We start from the raw sequence: 22,317 nt of genomic DNA on the forward strand, positions 1-22,317 counted from the left end.
TATCATTTGGGAAATAAGCGGCAGCACCAGGTTCAAATCCGTTTTGTATGATTGTGATAGTCATCATGGAATATAGTGTCTGATAATTACATAATTTAGCACAGATAAAGATAAGTGAACATGTTTGTTACCATTTGTGGACCACACACAGTGCCGTCAGCCACATAGGCATAATCTCTTCCACCTGATCTCACTGATGACCCAATAGTTATGCATACATGTCCTTGAGTAGATGAATAAACTGCAGATCGAACATCACTTTTGTAAGTAGTATTATGTGGCCAAACACAAGCCAATTTTCCACAAAGAACATCCCTGGAAAGGGAAAGCAAAAAATGTCTTATCGTGTTGTCTTTTAATGAAACAAAGTTTTAAATAAGTATTGTATTACATAAACTGTAATATGTTGTTTAATTGATAGTAAAAAACCAGAAAAATGCCACAATGACATTATTTTATGGTGCACAGCTAAATGTGAAACAATTAATTAGCACTGTAGCAGAATTGAAAACTACACACTGAACTCAAATGTTCAGACCTGCTTTCATTTCCTATTTTAGAACTCAGTTGGGAAAATTCATCACCTGCTCCCACTTCGCTAAAGCTTGACTAGTCTTCCTATTTCTTACCCAACATTTGTTGACAGTGGCTGACTTCACCTATTTACACTTTGCGTATCTTTTGAGCCCCTTCTGATTATGCTCATGGTACCTGCCATGATCTTTAGTCAGTAAATCTATTTAGTACACAGACACTCCGTTTCAATCCCAGGATTCTTCCAACCTGCTGATATTTCCAGTCATTCTGCACTCCTCTCTTGAGAATTCAGAAACTTTTAGATCCCATTTTTTGGCATAAGCATACCAAAGTTTATTCCATAGACAGTTTATTTAGCCATTTATAATCTATCATTGGGTAGAATGCTGGCTTGTCTAAGAGACTTCCAATAGTCCTAGTTTATGCCCTGGAAAATCAATCGATGTCACTTCTTGCTCTTGGAATCACTCAAATCTATCAATTCTTATCCTCAGTGGAAACAACGATTCTTAGTTATTGATATGTGTCTGTGGAGCATGTCATTATTATCTCTCCAAAAGTCTTCCCTTTAGAAATTTCATCCACTTGTCCTAAAAGACCATGGGGGGCTTTTTTCTTTTCTTTTCTTTTCTTTTTTTTTTGCCTTGTGGCTTGCAGGATTTTAGCTCCCTGAGCAGGGATTGAACCCACACCCTCTGCAGTGAAAGCACAGAGTCCTAACCACTGGACCGACAGGGAATTCTCCATGGGGTGGCTCTTTAAAATCACAGGGATTAGCTTAATAGCATCAAGAAGTGAAGATTGAAATGAGAGTGGGATTCAATACCCAAATCTCTTTCCAAGTTTTTCTCCCCTCCAGCTTAATTTTTCTAGGTTTTCAGATTGAAATAATTCTTTTTTATTTTTATTTTTTAATTTTATTTATTTATTTATTTTTTTTGCGGTACGCGGGCCTCTCACTGTTGTGGCCTCTCCCGTTGCAGAGCACAGGCTCCGGACGCGCAGGCTCAGCGGCCATGGCTCACGGGCCCAGCCGCTCCGCGGCATGTGGGATCTTCCCGGACCGGGGCACGAACCCGTGTCCCCTGCATCGGCAGGCGGACTCTCAACCACTGCGCCACCAGGGAAGCCCTGAAATAATTCTTTTGATGGTTGCTCTATTCTTTTTCTATGGAATATACCTTAAACCAATTTTGCATGGTAGGTCTTTTTCTAGTCTGGCTATTGAAATACAAACTCTTCCTCCAAAGTCTGTTCTCTCAAAATTTGCATTTATGGTTGAATTCTTGGAACTGGCGCAATCTGCTTAAAGCAGATGAATTGAGCTACTGAATTCCAGTCTCATCTAGTGATTTTATTTTGGGAAAATTCATGTACTATTATCATCTCAGATGAAGTCCAGATGAGTCATGCCTGCTAACTTTCACAGTTCCTTCCACCTCTCCTTTTCCTTCTTCCATGGTAGTCTTAGACCAAGGATGACACACGTGCCTCTGGCCATCAGAGAGAGATTAAGTGTGGCTGATTTACCACCATCTCCTGTCTCCGTTGGCATCCACTGTGGTGTAACTCAGTCTGCCTGATCACTGGTGCTCTCAGCTGGTATCTAACAAAGTGTGGCTGATTATACTTTGCCTTTTAGAGATAATCAGGGTCTCTTCATGGATCTCACTTCATTCATTCATTCATTCATTTTGTGATTCCAGAGCTCCTCTTTTAATCCATTAGTCCTCCTGTGTTGGGGCATGTGGGAAATTCCGCATTCTCTGCACATCATACTTAACCCATAGTAAACTCATGTGGAGGCAGGTGGTGGAGGACACTTAGTCCCATTGAACTCGACACCTTCTTCGGCCATTTATAATCTTCATAAAGGAACCAAGTTGTTTTTCAACCATGCTGAGTGTGGTGCTTACCTAAGGATTTTACAGTTTTTCTGACTATGTCCTGGAGGTTAAAGAAAGTCCTACTTCTCCCTGGATCGCCTGACTTTAACTGAGTCTTTTTATATTCTCTTCCCACTCTCTTAGTTCTTGAATTTGGCTCTGTTACTATTCTTTAAACCACTTCCAGGTATAATCACCAGCAAAAAACGGTACCTATGTGTAAAACTTGATGAGTTTGGGGATAAGTACACGCCCATGAAATTACTAGCATCATCAAGGAAATAAACATATCCATCACTTCCCAAAGTTTCCTCCTGTCCTTTGTATTATAATTATTATTATTTTGTGTGTGCTAAGAACAATTAACAAAAGATCTACCCTCTTGGAAAAGTTTAAGTATACAATGACATATTTTTAAAGCTATGGGAACTAAGCTATACAGTAGATCTCCAGAACTTATTTATCTGCTACTGTCATTTTCTAGCTTTATTGGGGTATAACTGAAAATAAAATTATGTTATTTAAAGTGTACAAAGTGATGATTTGATACATGTATACATTGTGAAATGATCCACCCCACTGAGTGAATTAGCACATTCTTCATTTCACATATTTATCCCATTTTTGTGTGTGAATATGTTTAAGTTCTACTCTCTTAGCAAATTTCATTTATACAGTAATTATATAATAATTGTATTGTATAATTATATAACAATTATATAGTGTTATCAACTATAGTCACCATGTTATACATTAGATCCTCAGGACTTATTCATCTTATAACTGAAAGTTTGTACCCTTTTACCAACTTCTCCCTAGTTTCCACTGGCAACAGATTTTCTACTCTGTGTTTCTACCAGTTCATTATATTTTATTTTGAATACACATATAGTTGATACTATTCAGTATTTGACTTTCTCTGTGTGTCTCATCTCACTTAACATACTGCCCCACAGATTCATCCATGTTGTCACAAATGTCAGGACTTCCACCTTTTTTAAAGCTGAATATTCCATTGCCTGTATTCCACATTTTTGATCCATCCATCCCTTGATGGACACTCATTGTTTCCATACTTTGGCTATTGCTGGATTATAAAGTAGTTGTATTTTTAATTTCCATACTGTTTTCCATAGTGGCTGTACCAACTTACATTCCCACAAACAGTGTACAAGTGTTCCCTTTTCTTCACATCCTTGCCAGTATTTGTTATCTCTCGTCTTTTGATGATAGCTGTCTCAACAGGTGTGAGGTGATATCTCATTGTGGTTTTGACTTGCATGGTCCTCATCATTAGTGACGTAAAGCACCTTTTCGTGTACTTCTTGGCCATTTGTATTTTTTTTGCGGGGGGGAATGTCTATTTGGGTCCTCTGCCCATTTTTAATAAAGATTATCATTATCATTTTTAAAATATTTTTTGCTATTGATATGTAAGTGTTCCTTGTATGTTTTGGATATTAACCCCTTATTAGATATGTGATTTGCAAATATTGTCTCCCATTCCCTTTCATTTTGTGGATGGTTTCCAGTGCTAAGCAGAAGCTTTTTAGTTTGATGTAGTCCTAGCTGTCTAATTTTTCTTTTGTTGCTTTTGCTTTTGGTGCCTATCCAAAAAATCATTGCCAAGACCAATGTCAAGAAGCTTATCTCCTATATTTTCTTCTAGGAGTTTTACAGGTCTTACATTCAAGTGTTTTTTATCTTCCACTTTGAGATGATTGTCGTATATGGTGTAAGACAGAGGTCCAGTTCAACTTTTTTTTTTCCTGTGGCAATACAGTTTTCCCTACACCATTTATTGGAAAGTCTATTCTTTCCCCATTTTATAGTCTTCACCCCTTTGTTGAAAATTAATTCACTGTGTATGTATGTGTTTGTTTCTAGGCTATTCTGTTTCATTGATATATCTCAGTTTTATGCCAGTATAATGCTCTTTTGATTATTACAGCTGTATTATATTACATAGCAGTGACAAGAGAAGGCATTATTGTCTTTTTCTTAATCTTAGGGGTAACACTCCCAGCTGTTACTCTTAAGTACACTATTAACTGTGGGTTTGCCATATATAACTTTCATTATGTCAAGGTACAGTCTTTCTACTCTAATATGTTGAGAGTTATTATAACGAAAGGATGTTGAAATTTTTCTAATGCTTTTTCTGTACCTACTGAGATGACCATATGATTTTTATCCTTCATTTTATTAATGTGGTGTATCACATTCATTGATGTGTAGATATTGAACCATCCTTGCAACCCTGGGATATTTCCCACTGGATCATGGTGTATGTTCCTTTCAAAGTACTGTTAAATTTTTTATTAAAAAAAAATTTTCTTTGCATCTATGTTCATCAGGGATATTATTTCTCTTCCTGTTATGTCCTTGTCTGTCTTTGGTATTAGGGTAATACTAGCCTTGTAAAATGAGTTTGGAAGTGTTCTCTTCTAGTTTTTAGAAGACTTTCACAAGAATTTGTTAATTCTTTTTTTAAATGTTCGGTAGAATTCCCCAGTGGACTTGTTTGTTGGGAGGTTTTCAATTGCCAGTTCAATCACCTTATTTGCTATTGGTCTGTTCAGATTGTCTGTATAGTACATATAGTATACTCCAGTATTTCTCCCTACAGGGAAAAACTGGGTAATGGGCATTTTCGCCTGCTTCTTATGTACCGGGCCTGGGGGTATAGCAGCAGAGTGTATGTGTAGGGGTGTTCCTGTGTCCATTAAGAAGTGCTTATTTGATTTCTACAATAAATGGGACTCATTAATGGAAGTGCCATTGATTAACAGTGCCAACCTGTCTGGAAGCCTGTTTCTTGGGTGTTAACTGCAAAAGCTGTGGTGCAGACATGTGTACAAGCTTCCAGCAGAAGATACTGGTGATTTGAATTAGGCTACAGGGAGATGCTGGAGGAGGAGGCTGCTGGCATTCCTGGTCCCTGGGCAGGATCAAAGGCAGGCCTTAGAAGCTTTTTAAATTAGAAGGCTGATTCTCAGTCAATACCTTTTAAAGCATGCACACAGACCCCTTTCCAGGTAAGACTGGAGATGGGCATTTTTGTCTGCTCCTTCTGTGCTGAACCCTGAGGGCATATTTATGAATGGAAGTCCCTTTGGCTATCAGATGGCTATCAGATGACTTGGGGATCTGACCCTCAGGCAGCAGTGCAAAAGCTGGGGTGTAGAAATGTGTACAAGTTCTTTATAGGGAGATAGTGGTGACTTGGAGTGGGCTACAAAGAGATTGCAGGGAAAGTGTCTATCAGTTTCTCGAGTCTCTGGGGAAGATTGCAGTCAGCTCCTAGATGTATGCTAACTTAGAAACCTAACCTTCAGGTAGCAACTTTCTTAGTATGCAGATGGAAGCCTTTCAGGGAAAGACTAGGAGATGGGTGATTTCATCTGTTCCCTCTGCACTGAGCCCACTTTCTACCTTCAGTAAGAAACATTAAATTTCTCTTAGTCTAGTCTCCTTACTAACACACTAGTAGGGAAAAAAATAAGAAAAAGGAGAACTGAGTTGCATAGAAGGAAAATGCACATAATGTTATTTGAAAATATTCTCCAGATATACGATTTACTGTCCATTACTATTTAGTGTCTCTTGACAAGAAATATATAATTTTTATAACTCAATGAAACAATCATTTTCTATATACATACTTCTGTTCACAAGGTAATGGTTGGGAGTTTTTAAAACCACAGTTTCCAAGACTATTACGCAGAGAATTAAATTCTTCAAAACAGGCAAATGGAGCACCTCGAGCACCTTAAAATGAAAATATGTCCTAAATTATTATTCTCGATGCCAGTAAAACATTTGTCGATAAAATACTAATGAAACTCATTGCATAAGCAAAAAAAATCATGGTCTTGATCATGCTTTTTTTTTTTTTTTTGTCCCTGTGTGTTCCCTGTCAATGCAAGTGGAAAGAAACAATTGTCTTATCTGACAGAAAATAGAAAATTATTATATCTATTGTAGTAAATTATGTTATGGTTAAAAATAATTTGCTGACCCCTCCCTGTGGGAATGCATCCTTCCTAGTCCAATGTACATCAGGCTTGACCTTGTAACTTGCTCTGCTTAATGAAATGAGAGATTTGAGATGTCAGTTGGGGCAAAACCGTCAGAACTAGTAGATTGAGTGCCATATTCTCTTTTTTTTCTCTGATGGGGGACAAGCAATGTTTCAAGTAGAGGCTCATCAGTCAGTCTGGGTGTCATAGTGAAGAGTAAGTGTATTAGATATGGAAATCGCAGAGGTTTGAGGTTCATTTCCATTTCAACAAACACAGGAATTGGTATGTAGATGTGTAATTCTACTGCAAAATATGCCTAAAATGTGGCATTGTAGTTGAAGCCTGGCAGCAGGGGGCAAGAAGGAGAGTAATGCACGCTGTGCAATGCGGAAACTTCTGGAGAATGTGTCTTGGTTACTCTTCGCTGAATGTGACCAGATGGTACAAATACTCAAGAGAGAGATAAGGGAAACTCAGATAAGAATCAGTTATTTCAGAAACGGTAATAAAAAGAAATAGAGAAAGTTCAGAAATGTGTCCCCCCTACAGGCATTGGGTTGGAGGATGACGGATGCTGGCTGCTGTAACCTGGCTAAGTCATTGTGTCGATGTGATTGTTCTGTGTCTAATCCATGGTGGGTGCTTCTCTGGTGGGTATTAACCTGGTGGATTAATACAAAGATCTTCACATTTTTTGTTCATGTCCATGTGTCTATCCACTTACTTCTATCCCAGAACTCTTGGCTCTAATCTTCCAATCTTCCAACATCCAGGCTTCCCACCGGCCTGCTTGGCCCTTTGTCACTGTCCACGGGTACCCCTCTAATCCAAACTCTGGCCATTACTCCTTCATGGGAAATGGATGACCACGTGGTCAAAATCTTTTAAGGCATCCTCCCAAGTGAGGCTGCAGTGTGGCTACTGTCTTTTTTCAACTTATAACCAGTACTGAGCCAACACACCTGTATAAACAAGGCTGGGCTTGTTCCTCCTGCGTCTGCTGCTCATAATGAGAGCCCATGTATCTGCTGGTCAGAGCCGAGGAAGAAGCAAAGGTGGAAGAGGGTAGAAAGACATACTGATCTAGATTTCCTGTTCATGAATTTGTCTTCTGCCCTCTCTTTTTCCTGAGCTTGAATCCAGACGAACGAATGACTTCTATCTATTGAACCATCTAACTCAGTGGATTTGACATAACTGAGCTTACGATGCATAGTTCTCAACAACTGGTCACTTGATGTCCGAAAACCAGGTTTTTTACCTCTACAGGGGCCAGTAGTGTGCCCAGAGTTGTTCTGTCAAATTGGTATAATTTTCCAGTTTAGACGGCACAGCTCTGCTCTAGAACCCCAGGGAACTGCATTGTTATTCTCCCGAGAGGCCTGGTAGAAGCCCCACACGGCATTTTTCTTTTTCTCATAACCCACACTTCTGGTATTGGATTTCTCTGTTTTATGATTAAAAATGCAGGGCTGTCTGCACTGCAGCTTGGATATGCTGCAGAGGCCTTTCCTGTTTTTACGTCCCTCGATTTTAGCAATGTTTCAGGCCAACTGGTAAATGGAATCAAGCGGCACTTCCCCATCTACTGCCTCTAGAACCCACAGAGGCCTACCAGGCACTGGACTTGTTTCTCTGTCATATGAGATGCAAGATACATACAGTCTGTCTTCTACTTTGTAGAGGGTGTCAGGTCATGCCTCTGATCACTGGACTCCTAAAATTTTACTGATGTGATGGGTTCCTAAATATTTCTTGAGTCTTATCTCCTGCCCCTCGTAGTACATGCATTTTACTTAGTCCTCCAACATTCTAGCTACACTTTGCTTATTTAGCCGGGTTAATACAAGAATCAATGATAAGGTGGATCAAAGTGACATTTTCTGGGATGTCCAAATCTCTTCAACTACATTATGACTGAAGGCAGGAGAGAGTAAACACAGCCCTAGAGCAAAACCCTAAATTAAAGACATGTGAATTCCATGTGAATGCAAACTGTTTCTAATTCTCTTTTCAGATAGGAATAGGAAAGAATATATCTGCCAAATCAATGGCTATGCTCCTACCACATAGTGGAGGTCACGCTGATCTGCTCCAGCACAGACACCACACCGGCAGCGTGGGTGCGTTACTTAATCTACTACTTGCCTGCATTTGCAATAGATTACTATTATCTTCCAGGGACCATCTGTTTTCTGCAGGGTCAACTTAATGACCCAACTGGGTCATTAAATGTAGATATTATATAGCCAACCACGTCTGCATCCTTTAGATCTTTAAGGGAAGCAATAACTCCTGGAAAGGCTATCTCCGTGGCCTTACCAAACAGACCAAGGAGCTAATGATGGCACTGCACAAACTACCATCATGTCAACCCCAATGATACACTCTAGGACTGAGAAAGGATTACCAAACGGATTTGTGGACCTGGTGGACCCACTATAAACTGAAACTTGGCACGGACTTTATTTGTTCTCGGACCCCTCAAAGTCCCTGCTCTCACGGAGAGACCATGATGAAACTGGGTTTCCAGGTACACATGCCAAATCGGACCTTGTCCACCAGTTTCCAAAATGCTTGGTTATTTCCCTTTCCCCAGTGAACAAACCCCTGATTAAACGGTTGCCGGTCCCATTTGGGGGTGCACTAGGAGAACTGTTCACATGTATATTTGCCAAAGTGTTGTGTGGTTTTCCTTCTGGGCCTTTTAGTGCCCATTCAGTCAATGGTTCTGAAAACTGGCAAAGACAAATAACATTTTCAAATACAAATGAGCATCGAAAAAGCAAAAAACAAGAAACAACCAAATAAAAAGTAACATCCTAAAAGCACAGCATACAGAAAATCGCACTGACCTGTCATTTATGAGAGGTCACAGCTCTGCAGCTCTGGCTGAAATTTGGTTAAGTCAGCTAATCCGAAACTTGTTACTAAAGACAAGTTTCAAATAATTAGAAAGACGATACGAATCACATACCATGTATTTGGTACAGACTATGAACCTTGTATTACAGCTGGGCAAATAACTGAAATTTGGTGTTATACTACCTTTACTCAATTAGCAAATGATTATATTTGAACGTCAGTAATTTTGATCTATTCAAATTTAATTTAATTCTTCTAAAAATACAAAATCATGTTGGAGATTATGAATAATGACTGTCTAAAAAGCAAGCATATATGCATGAGCTTTTGAGTCAGTCTCAGAAACTGTTTAAAAAGCAAAATATAAAAATGAATTTTGGTCCGTTGCCTAAGACTACTGTTATCCTAGCAGTTCTTCCGTGAGGAAATATGATTATATGTGAATGAAATTCACTCTGAACTTTTAAAGTTTCAGGCCATTAAAATTAGATTATGAATGTGTAAAATAAAAGGAAATGAAGTAAACTTTCAGAATCTACTGACTTGCCATTCCAATCTCTATATACATAAATACAGCTCCTAATTTGAGCTGTAAACATGGATTTTTGCCCAGGTAGCTAAAACCAAAAATCAAATCATGAGGAAAGGAATGTACAATATTACCTGGAAAATCTGAAACACTCCTACAAAAACTAACCTTTTTTCATTCCAAGTTAATCTTTATTGACCTTGTGATTCAGGTTTTTCCACTTCTAGAGTTGTGTGATATGTATTATTTCCTACAGAGGGATCCAAATTTAAGGCAAAAGAAATATGTAAGACAGGCCCCTCCAAGCCTCCGCCCAGGTGCCCTGGGACCTGGCACCTCCCATCAGGGGGCCAACGCCAGACCCAGGACCCCACAGGCCTTGCAGTCCACCCAGAGGGTACCCTTTGAGCATACAGCTCTGGAGAACAGAAGGGAGTGTGCTGCTGGGCCCCAGAGAAAGTGTGTGACAAAATGTAACAGCCCACCTAATACATAGAAATAAAAACAGAGAATCAGGCAAAATGAGGCAAAGAAGGAATATGTTCCCCCAGAAGAAGAACAAAACTAAGTGGAGATAAGCAGTCTTCTTGATAAAGAGTTCAAGGTAATGATCATATTAATACTAATATTAATTTTAATTTTAACACTTAACTTTGTGTTGGAAAACTGTCAAGTCACAGTGAAAGATAATGTTTCTAAAACTCAAATTTTTAGTTGAAAGTCTGAGTTTTACCCTTGGCAACAAATTCTGCCAGTTGTTTTCCTTGAAGTCACAGGCTCACCTCACTCATTTTTGATAAAGTGTCTGCCAAACACCCAACTCTTATAAACACAGTTTGTCTCAATTATTATTTTAAATAAAAATGGTGTTCCATGACACAAGTGGCTAGTTCAGCTCACAAATCAACCAGTTGCACAGGTGCTTTACCACATCCTCCCGTACGCAACAGACGCGCTTTATGTATCCTTCCTACCTATCATGCAGAATATTAAGATGATAAGATGTACTCAGAACTGAGGCCTAATAAAATTACTAATTTCTACTGCTTCATCAAAGACAAGAAAAAGAGAAATATATAAGAAAGAGCGATACCTTTTCCAAATATCTTGGCACACTGGTTATCGGTAGTTTGGCATCGTCCATTGTAACAGTATGCAGTTCCCAACCTGCACAACTGGCCGTTCATTGCATACGTGTCAGGAATGCAATCACTGGAAGTCCCATTGCAATACTCGGTGAAATCACACTCTTGATCGACGCTTTTTCTACAGGGAGTGCCTGCTGCTGATACCTAGGAGGAAAATGAAAATCATGTTCCGTGAATGGCTATTCTCAATTACTTACTAAGAGAAAATGAGATGTGTCTGATTATTGATACCTGAGGGAATAACAGAGACCGAAGGCTGAGTAGGAAAAGGCAGGTGCAGTATTCATGATGAAGCCTGAAGAAAAGTAACTGTCTCAAAGGACAAAAGGACCCCTCCAACAGAGCTCTGTGTTCTACATTGAGAGGCCGTCAGACTAACCAGCATTTGGAGGGAGACTACACAGATTAGTTTAAACATACTTGTTCCTCAAAATTGGAGCAACATTGCCTCTACCATTTTCTTCTTGGAGAGACCCAGGAGACAAACTAGCGGGTTTCATACACACTACTATATTTAAAATGGATAACCAACAAGGACCTACTGTATAGCACAGGGAACTCTGCTCAATGTTCTACACTAACCTAAATGGGAAAAGGATTTGAAAAATTTACTAGAACTGGAATTAAAATATTTTGCATTATGGAACTTGCTTTCTTATCCAAACATATGTCTTGAAGATCATATCATATATATGTATATATATATTTTTTTGCGGTACGCGGGCCTCTCATTGCTGTGGCCTCTCTCGTTGCGGAGCACAGGCTCCAGACACGCAGGCCCAGCGGCCATGGCTCACGAGCCCAGCCGCTCCGCGGCATGTGGGATCCTCCCGGACCGGGGCACAAACCCGTGTCCCCTGCATCGGCAGGTGGACTCTCAACCACTGCGTCACCAGGGAAGCCCCCGAAGATAATATCATATTATTGCATGCAATTTAGCCTGCATTTATTAACTCTTGTACAATATACAATAATTTATGTAAACATTCCAATACCAGTAAATATTAAGTTTGCCTTTATGGTTTGCTATTGCAAATAATCCTGAAATTAATATATTTTTCCTGAGCTTTCCACACATGGTCATGTTTCTAGGGTATATACATAAGAGAGAAACTCATGATGATGAATTAACTTGATAATTTATACTCTATTCAAAGATATGCAAAAATTGCTCAGGAAAGGGATTATAACAATTCAAAATTCCACAAACACTGTGCAGAAAAGAGCTCTATCCCCATTTCTTAGACAATATCTGGCATTGTTGTTTTTAAGATTGCCATTTGGATGACACTGCGTTATCATTTTTATTTATGTTTATCTTAATTACTGCAGACGATCAGTGAACACATTGAGCAATTCTACTTTTCATTGTTGTAAATTGCCTGGGCACTCCCTTTGCCTGTGTGTGTGTGTGTGTGTGTGTGAGTGTGGTGTGCGATTCGACTTTTACTTATTAATGTGTGAGGGTTCTTTGCATATTCTCTATGCTACACATTTTGTTGGCTATGCATGTTATATCTTTTTAGTTAGTCATTTACCATTTATTTTACTTTACAATTGCATGGAGAGTTGTTTTTTTTTTTTGTATAGCAGTGTATATGTTTATTCTACTCTTTATCTGATAAATTAGAAGATGGTAAACTGTGGTTTCAACATAATAGAATAATCAGTACTAATCCGAGATGCCTTCTCTATCTCATCGTAGGTATCCTTATATACCTGTGGTTGTTTATGCACTCTTTACTTTGTTCCCCTGAATTATTTCTAGAGTCCTTCTATCAATTCAATTAATATAGCCTTCTATTATCACAGTTCAATTTCCAACATAAATGTTGGAAACTTACCTCACATTTTGATGTACAGCATGATCCAGAACCACATTTTACTGAGCCTTTCAGTTTACATGTATTATAATCACAGCAGTCCTTAAACTGACAATCCTAAAATTTCATAAGAAGAAATGCTATTTTAGTTCAACCACTTAACAGTTCTTGTTTCTCAGCGTCTACTTAATACTCTCTTGTGTTCAACTTTTCAACTACACATATACTTATATTCAGTGAAGCTTTACTATTTTACTATTTCTAGAATACCCAAAGGCACATACAACTATAAGAACTAAATAAATAACATCTAAAATAGTAGTTGATTGAAAAAAAATTTTAAAAATAAAAAAATAAAAAATAAATAAAATAAAATAGTAGTTGATCATTTACATTTACTACGGAAAATATTTGGTAATTAATTCATAAATTGCCAACATGGAAATATATCATCTGAATTCCTAAGAGAAAACTAACCCCAATTGTCTTTTTAGTAATTTGTTTAGTAAAGTTTCTCTTTGTGAATAAATAAAGCTAAAGTAGAGTTAGGCAATATATATAATAAAAATGCATTTAATATAGTAATCATGTGCCATGTTTTACTACAATGGAAATTAAAAAAGGATATGTCTACATATGTATTTTTACAAGGTAAACGGCAGTTAGCTGTTACTCAAATTAGGTGATAATTTAAATAAAGTTAACAAACCAAATTTTTTTTTAAGATGTTGGGGATAGGAGTTTATTAATTAATTAATTTATTTTTGCTGTGTTGGGTCTTCGTTTCTGTGCGAGGGCTTTCTCTAGCTGTGTCAAGCGGGCGCCACTCTTCATCGCGGTGCACGGGCCTCTCACTATCGCGGCCTCTCTTGTTGCGGAGCCCAGGCTCCAGACGCGCAGGCTCAGTAGTTGTGGCTCACGGGCCTAGTTGTTCCACGGCGTGTGGGATCCTCCCAGACCAGGGCTCGAACCCGTGTCCCCTGCATTAGCAGGCAGACTCTCAACAACTGCGCCACCAGGGAAGCCCCAAACCAAATATTTCTTCATGTAAATACATTGCATTTATACAATTCTTTAATATTTTTATATTCTTAAAACTTTTTAAAATCAAATATTTTCCATTTTCTCAAAAATCTGTTTCAAAGATATTGTCCTTAATAGAAGGTAAGATTCTTCTTCATTTAAAATTTTCCAAATGTTTCCAATTTTTCACATGTTTATGTGAATAGCTATGTATTTATAAATAGTCCCATTATAGAAATAACATAGAATATATGGAGTAAAAGTTGAAGCTGTGGTTATGCCCCACAGATTCTCCAGGGGTAATCACTGTGTATATTTCAGTGTTTAATGTTCCAAAGTCCAATATCACTATATGAGTGGATGTGTGTGTATATATTCTTTCATGAAAAGTAAACCAGGATGCAAGCCCAAACACGTTTATCAAGACTTATTATGAGCAATGAGTTTAATTTATAACAAGGTAACTGGGAAATGGTGTCTCATTTTTTATTATTATTTCTCTGATTACTAGTGCGTTTGAACATGAATTTGCATTTTGTACAATTTTATTTATGAATTAAGTAATCACCGCACAATTTCCACCATTTTGCATAGGGATTTTTGTTTGTTTTCCTCTTTTCCCTTTAAATAGTAGGAGCAGCTTTCTTATAATCTCCAATTACCTTTTTTCTCTTCTATATGTTGATAACATTTCTTTGTAGTCTATTGTTGATCTTATTCGTGGTGTCTGTCATTTTCTGTAATTTGTAACATTCTTCTTCCTTTATGACTATGGGGCTTTATGTCTCATCACCAAGACCTCCATTATGCCAAGACTATAAAATATTATCAATACTTTTATTGCTTTTTAAAACTTATAGATTTTTTTTTGAAATGTATTCCTCTATATTTTGTGGAGTATTTACTCCAGTATTTATTACTAGTCACCTTATTTGTGAATACAGGAACAAATAAATGTACACACTTGCATGTGTGTGGGTCAGTGCAAAAACAGAGCTTCCACTTGTGTAAAATGGGGGATATTTATGAAGACATAGGTGTGAATGCCATTCTGCCAAAAACTACCTGGAACACATCTGAGTTGAAAAAGTTGCATTTATTACTAGTTTCCGGAAAGGAAAACACACACCATGGGGAACTGTATATACCTCAGTGAAAGGATCTAATTATAGAATTTGGGCTCCTTTTAGGTGATTTGGGGAGGGTTTAAGGAATCTAGACTTTGCTAGACTAGATACTGTCAGAAACCAGGGGTTCATCTATAGTTGGGTATTTTAATAATTCTTATCTAGACGAAGAAAGACTGTACTGATGCTAGGGTTGAAATTGGTAAAGGAATTACTCCTATTAGCCAGGAAAGGACAGTGTTTGGTCATTATTGTGACTTGGACAATTTTCAGGTTTTACCATCCTCAGACATAAAGTGAATGCCCTTGCTTAAAGAGTGGCCTTGCATTTTTTCCTTCATCCATTATCGTTACAGATGTTGACCTTGTATACAATTGTTTATTTTCAAAAGGAGAACATTGCAGCCTGTCTGTGAATGCCAGGCCAGCTCTTAGCAACACAGAGGCCCAGCTGATAATAGGTCAGATCCTACATGTCAAGGCTTATTTCTCCCTTACTCATACGGAATGCTTTGGATTTATAGATAAACCCTTATGACATTAACTATTTCCACCCTGGAAATAAAATGTCATATATCTATATAACTTTTTTTTTTTTTTTTTTTTTTGCGGTACGTGGGCCTCTCACTGTTGTGGCCTCTCCCATTGCGGAGCGCAAGCTCAGCGGCCATGGCTCACAGGCCCAGCCGCTCCGCGGCATATGGGATCTTCCCGAACCGGGGCACGAACCCGTGTCCCCTGCATCGGCAGGCGGACTCTCAACCACTGCGCCACCAGGGAAGCCCTCTATATAACTTTTACATATTTAGAGAGTTAAATCAATTGATAGATATAAATGTTGATATATAAATAGAGATGTATAGATGGCCCAGTACCACAGTGAATGAAATTAAACAGCCTTGCAGTATGTTCTGATATTTTGTAATGCAAAATTACCCCCAAGTCAATTCTTTTTCTAAAAAGTTCCTTTGTAGTTATCTACAAGAATCTAAAAGAAAACAAACAAATGTACATAAAACAGAAACATACTCACAGATACAGAGAACAAACTAGTGGTCACCAGCTGGGAAAAGGAAGGAGAGGAGGGGCAAGATAGGGGGATTAAGAGATACAAACCACTATGTATAAAATAAATAAGCAACAAGGATATATTGCATAGCATAAAGAAATATAGCCATTATTTTTTAATAACTTTAAATGGAGTACAGTTTATAAAAATACTGAAAAATCAGAAAGTCCTTTTGTATTCTTTCTTAGTTCTCTTTCAGAAAAACTTTTGAATAAACCTTCCAAGTAACTTTATTCCTAATGGGGTATTCTAAATATACCAGAGTCAATCTTCACCCACTCACACACATCCTATGTTATTATAAAGATAATTACATTATACATGCATTCATTCAATCAATAAGTATTTGTTGAGTGTGGAGTATATATCAGACACTATTCTATGTGCTGGTGATGCAGCAATAATCAAGCCATAGACTATCTATTCACTTTGTTATTTTGTTGTTCTTTTGCCAATAGCACCTGGTGTGTGTGTGTGTGTGTGTGTGTGTGTGTGTGTGTGTGTGTCTGTGTATTTAATTTGCTCTGGATGATTACTGTTCCAAATTATTAAAATATTCATGCACTTGGTTAATTTTTATTTCTAGATGAAATTTAGGATCTGCTTTTGCAGAAGAGTAGTTCAATTTGGGTTAAAAGGGGCATGTTGGTGGGGATTTAATAAAGAATGAATTGGATGTAGTTTGACTTTAAAAGAAGTAGCTATCTATTTATTCCAATTTCCATGTGTCTTTCAGTTTTGTTAAATCATTTATACCTTTGAAGTACTGGAAAGAACTTATTAACTTTATTCCTATTTGTTACATAGTTTTTATTTTCTTAAGAGTGTAGTAAACTTGCCTTTTTAATTTCATTCTCTATTTATTGACTTTTAAAAAATAAAGATTATTATTTTTGTCTTAGGTATTCCACTACTGTATTCCAAGTGCAACATTTTTCTTTATTGTCAAATATAATGGATCTACTTCTAATGATTCACTATTATGTATTAAATTTCTTATAAATTACTGGTAGAAAGTTTCTTCAAATTAATGATATTAAGTTTTATTCTGAAGCACTTTTTTTTTTTTTTTTTTTGTGGTACGCGGGCCTCTCACTGTTGTGGCCTCTCCCGTTGCAGAGCACAGGCTCCGGATGCGCAGGCTCAGCGGCCATGGCTCACAGGCCCAGCCGCTCCGCGGCATGTGGGATCTTCCCAGACCGGGGCACGAACCCGTGTCCCCTGCATCGGCAGGCGGACTCCCAACCACTGCGCCACCAGGGAAGTCCCTAGGTCAGGCCAATTCTTGAGTCAGAGGGGATTGGTAACCTCCGGGCATTTGCACTTGACTGTATCGTTCACATCTTCTGTACCCCCTTTTTTTTTTTTTTTTTGCGGTACGCGGGCCTCTCACTGTTGTGGCCTCTCCCGTTGCGGAGCACAGGCTCCGGACGCGCAGGCTCAGCGGCCATGGCTCACGGGCCTAGCCACTCTGCAGCATGTGGGATCTTCCCGGACTGGGGCACGAACCCGTGTCCCCTGCATCTGCAGGCGGACTCTCAACCACTGTGCCACCAGGGAAGCCCTAATTTGCTAAATTTTAACATTTGAATACTCACTTAATATTGTGACAAATGGAGAGCATGCATAAGCTCTTTTCATGCATAACCACAATATCTTCTCAATTACTACAGATTCTCAAGGAAAACACTGATGTGATTGTTTGAATTACAGACCGAATAGTCACATTTACCATAGAAAACAAGTTTTTATATGAAAGAACAACTTACTGACAAACCGTGGTTATTCAGGCTTGGGTATTTGGCAGACGTTTTCTTAAAAGTGAATGAGGTATGCCTGTTACTTCAAGGAAAACAACTGAATTTGAATCTTTCAAGTGAAAATTAGAATTTTGGAAAACTTTTACCCATCGACAGAGACTTTATTTTCCCATTACTTTTCTGACGATATTAGTGATGATATTAATGAATATAAGATTATGGTATATCATAATGAAATATGTCAACATTTAGAAACTGCATAATTCAGTGAACCAAATGACCAACACATGATGTTACAAAAATATACATGTGTAAAAGGTCCACTTGAATTGTAATATAGACCAATGGGCTTTAGTGTAATGGGGTATAAATAATCCACTAATTTTGGTTTCAGATTTAACAATACAACTAACCTTTTAGAAATTTTCACTTTTCAAGTTTGGTGTAGCAACAAAGTAGAATATGCACAGTTTTCTGAAAAGTTATTAAAATTCCCTTCCATTTTATAACTATATAATTGTCTGAGGATGGATTGGGACTGCATCTGGAGATGATGAATTTGGAGAGAAATCACAATCTCATCAATATCGATTCCTCCAATCTTAAAATATGGCATATTCTTGAATTTATTAAATACTTCCATGATTTCTCTTAGCAATACTTTGCAGTTTTCTATTTAGTGGTCTTGTACATATTTTATTAGATACATTCTTAAACATTTTATGTTTCTTGGTGCTATTGTAAATGGTGTTATTTTAAAATTTCCTTTTCTAATTTATTGCTGATATAAAGAAGTCTTTTGACTTTTGTGAATTATGTAACCAATGACCTTGGTAAATACACTTATATACGCAAATTATAATTTATTTCTAGATTATTTGGGTTTTCATTGTACCCGATCATATTATTAGGAATGACAGTTAAATTTCTTCACTTCCAATTGTTATACGTTTTCTTAATTAACGTTAGTCTTGATTTTTTTCTTTACTACTGTTAGTAGAGGCTTATCGATTTTATTTATTTAATTAATTAAATTTATTTATAACAAGAACTTGCATTTGGTTGTAGGATGTTTGGATACAGAATCTATACTGACCATGAAGGTGTTATGGGTGTTCTGATGTCAGCACTGTTAGCACAGCTAACCAATCATTCTCTAATGATCTTGGTTTTCATTACATTTCATTTTCATGTAGTTCAAATTACTGTCTACTTTCCCTACTGATTTCTTCATCCAGGTTATATTCTCCTTCCTGATTTCTACCCTGGTAGTTTCAGGCATTTATACTTGTCCTTTCCTGTTCTTGTAGCTTATACTCCACATATTGGGGAACCAATGTGAGGATCTGTCAGCTTCTAAGTGTGTCACCTCAGTGGGTCACTAAAGAACAGGCAACATGAACACAGGTTAGGATAATGAACCTATTGGATCTACTGTTAAGATGGATTTTTCAAAGATGCCAGGTATCACCTGGATTCTCTGTAGGCCTACGCTACGCATGATAGCAGTTTGAGTCCTCTTATGTGAGTCTGTTAAGTAAAGATTCTCTATTCAGTCATCCTACAGTGATCTGGGTATTCCCCATTCCCCAGTGAACAGCTACCGCAAATGGCTGGAGGTCACTTTGGAGGGGAATAATTGAGGAAGTTGCTACTTTATATCCTTACTTGGGCATTGTAGGATCTCACCCTCAACTTGAACAATGAGCTCTGGCTCTGAGACTAGCTTGGGTCCAGAAATTTAGCAAGGGATTGTGAATTTCCATTAGTAGTAATTGGCACCAGTCCTTTGCTCATCTCTTCCTAATTTTCAGTTACATACATCAAGGGATATCATAATTGACTACCCAGATCTCTTTTTTTAAATATAAATTTATTTTTTACTTATTTATTTTTGGCTGTGTTGGGTCTTCGTTGCTGCACACAGGCTTTCTCTAGCTGCGGCGAGTGGGGGCTGCTCTTCGTTGCAGTGTGTGGGCTTCTCATTGTGGTGGCTTCTCTTGTTGTGGAGCACAGGCTCTAAGTACACGGGCTTCAGCAGTTGTGGCACACGGGCTTCAGCAGTTGTGGCTCGTGGGCTCTAGAGCACAGGCTCAAGAGTGTGGCGCACAGGCTTAGTTGCTCTGTGCCATGTGGGATCTTCTGGGACCAGGGATCGAGCCCATGTCCCCTGCATTGGCAGGCGGATTCTTAACCACTGTGCCACCAGGGAAGTCCCTACCCAGATCTCTCTTAATCACAGCCACTTGACCTCTGCTATTCTGGAATTCAAGCATCCCTAGTGACACTGGGTGCCCAACTCCATGATGGTACTTCCAACCATCGACCCTAGTCTATAGAAGAAAGCTACCACTGAGATCTTCAACCACATCAGGATCTCCTCAGAAGTGCATTTCCTCATTGCTTTAGTGAAAGGAGTGTACTCTGGGTCATCCGGATAATTAGGTGCTAGATTTTGTAGTATCCTTATGTTCTATTAAAATATGGCCACAACTCTGAACTTTTGACCCCTTCTGTATTACTCCGTTAAGGTTGTCCTGGCATATCAACCTCATTTATTGTAGGCCAGATTGTTTCCCATCTTCAAGGTTCCATCCAGTGGCAAATCAAGGCTAGCCCCAGGTTACCTTGCCAAGGTATTAAACCCTGATTCACTAGACAGCATCCTCCTTTTCCAGGCTTATACTTTAATATCTTGGGGTCAACATCCTTAACATCCAACCCTGGCATGTTCTCCATGTTCTTGTCCACACATACTAGCAAATTCTACAATTTAAAAAAAATAACTTTATTCCAATAGCAGAGGGTATGTCTTCACTTGGGCTGCGTTTAGACTTGAGACTAATTAGTGGTCTAGTACCAACAAGGGAAGGCAGGGACAGATCTTGAGAAGAACAGGCATCGTCTTGTGAGACATCCGTCTCATCTAAGTCTCTCTGGTCCACAGGCAATGTGATGCTGCTCTGCCCCACCATGGGGAGAGCAGTAACTTCACAGCCCAGGGGGTTCTGAGGGATTTGGAGGTGTTAAGTTTCTCCAGTGCATCTATTCAAATGTGCCAAGCCCAGAAATGAGTACATGAGTACATATTACTATCTGGCCAGCATGAAATCCACCTTCAGAAACCTATCTTGAGTGTCTGCTTCCTAGGACAATTTCTGGTCCAGCTAATGTGGTTTGAGTTTCTCCAGAGACAGACTCTGAAACAGTGATGCATATGAGTAATTTATTTGAAAGGTGTATTAGTTCCCTGCTGATGCTGTGACAAATGACCACAAACATGGCGACTTAAAATAACCCAAGTTAATTTCCTCATACTTTCTGTAGCTCAGAACTTCAGACAGGCAAACTAGGTCAGGTCCTCTGCTGACAGTCTCACAAGGGTAAAACCAAGATGTGGGAAAAAGCTTCCCGTTTCTTTGGTGGCTGTCAGCCAAGGGCTTGTCTTTTCTCCAAGAAACTATCAGCGTTTCTTCTTGTGCTTCCCTGTGTCTTCATCCAGCAGCGGCGGCTTGAGTCCCTCTCACCTTCCAAGGCTACTTGAGCCCCCTTCTGCCACATCTCTCTGACTTCACCTGGAGAACATTCTCTGTTTCTAAGGGCTCATGTGATTAGCCAGGACCCACCCAGATAATCCAGGATAATGTCCCCTCTTTAATGTCCATACCCTTAATTAGTTCTGCACATCACCTTCTGCCATGTAATATGCATATCCACCAATTCCAGGGCTTCGAGTGAGGACGTATTTGAAGGTCCATTCTGCCAACCACCAAAGCGCTGGTATAGGATGTTAGGGAAGGGAAGCAAGACAGTACGAGTGGGTTTGTGAAATGTTTGCTGCTCCTGTAAGATAAAGCTAAATCCCACAAGTACCTCTGGGAAATGACACAGAATAGGGGACAGCAAACATTTTCTGTAAAGGATGAAATAGCACATAGTTTCAGTTTTGCTGAAATGCTGTGCCATATGGTCTCTGTTGCAACTATTCAACTCTGCTGTTGTAGCACAAAAAGAGTCATAAACAATATGTAAACATATGGGTGTGGCTGCATTCCAATTAAGTAACATTTACAAAAATAAGTGGCAGCTGAATTTGGCCCACTGGCTATGGTTTGTAGAACTTTGATGTAAAGCATGCCTCAGAAAATTTCCTCCTAAGGGGCAAGGAATCTGGGACATTTATTTACCATCATAATTATCTGAGGGCCGATCGATAGTCCTGAGTACATTAAGTCCTCCCTGATAACTGGCTGAGTATTCTACTCTGTTGAGGCCAGAGGAAGCACTGCAACAGAAAGTATCAGATACTTGAAGCAAAAACACTCTACAGGAACAGTCAATGCCAAGGAAATACTGGCAGAGCATTGACAGCATCTGCTGTAAGTGTTAATCGGCCTACAGCCTGCAGTTGTGGAAATTCACAATGTGTAGATTTAGCCCTAGATTATGTTGTTTCATTTTATCCTTCATTAAATATAACTAGAGTATTTGGCAAGTAATTGGCACATATTTAGGGGTAGGTGAA

The 22,317-nt window shown here is 38.6% G+C and overlaps 1 protein-coding gene across 1 annotated transcript in view; it reads right to left on the bottom strand.

The window, feature by feature from the left end:
- The window catches only part of ADAM18 (ADAM metallopeptidase domain 18), a 77,661-nt gene that overhangs the window by 19,370 nt on the left and 35,974 nt on the right, over positions 1–22,317 (bottom strand). The window contains exons 13-16 of the mRNA XM_049704218.1: positions 12,835–12,930; positions 10,936–11,134; positions 6,089–6,194; positions 132–315 (exon numbers count right to left, since the gene is read on the bottom strand). Coding sequence (XP_049560175.1) covers positions 132–315; positions 6,089–6,194; positions 10,936–11,134; positions 12,835–12,930 — 585 coding nt within the window. The remainder of the gene's footprint in view (positions 1–131; positions 316–6,088; positions 6,195–10,935; positions 11,135–12,834; positions 12,931–22,317) is intronic.

The sequence above is a fragment of the Orcinus orca genome, chromosome 21 (genome assembly GCF_937001465.1).
Source record: "Orcinus orca chromosome 21, mOrcOrc1.1, whole genome shotgun sequence".
In the NCBI taxonomy this organism is placed as follows: Eukaryota; Metazoa; Chordata; class Mammalia; order Artiodactyla; family Delphinidae; genus Orcinus; species Orcinus orca.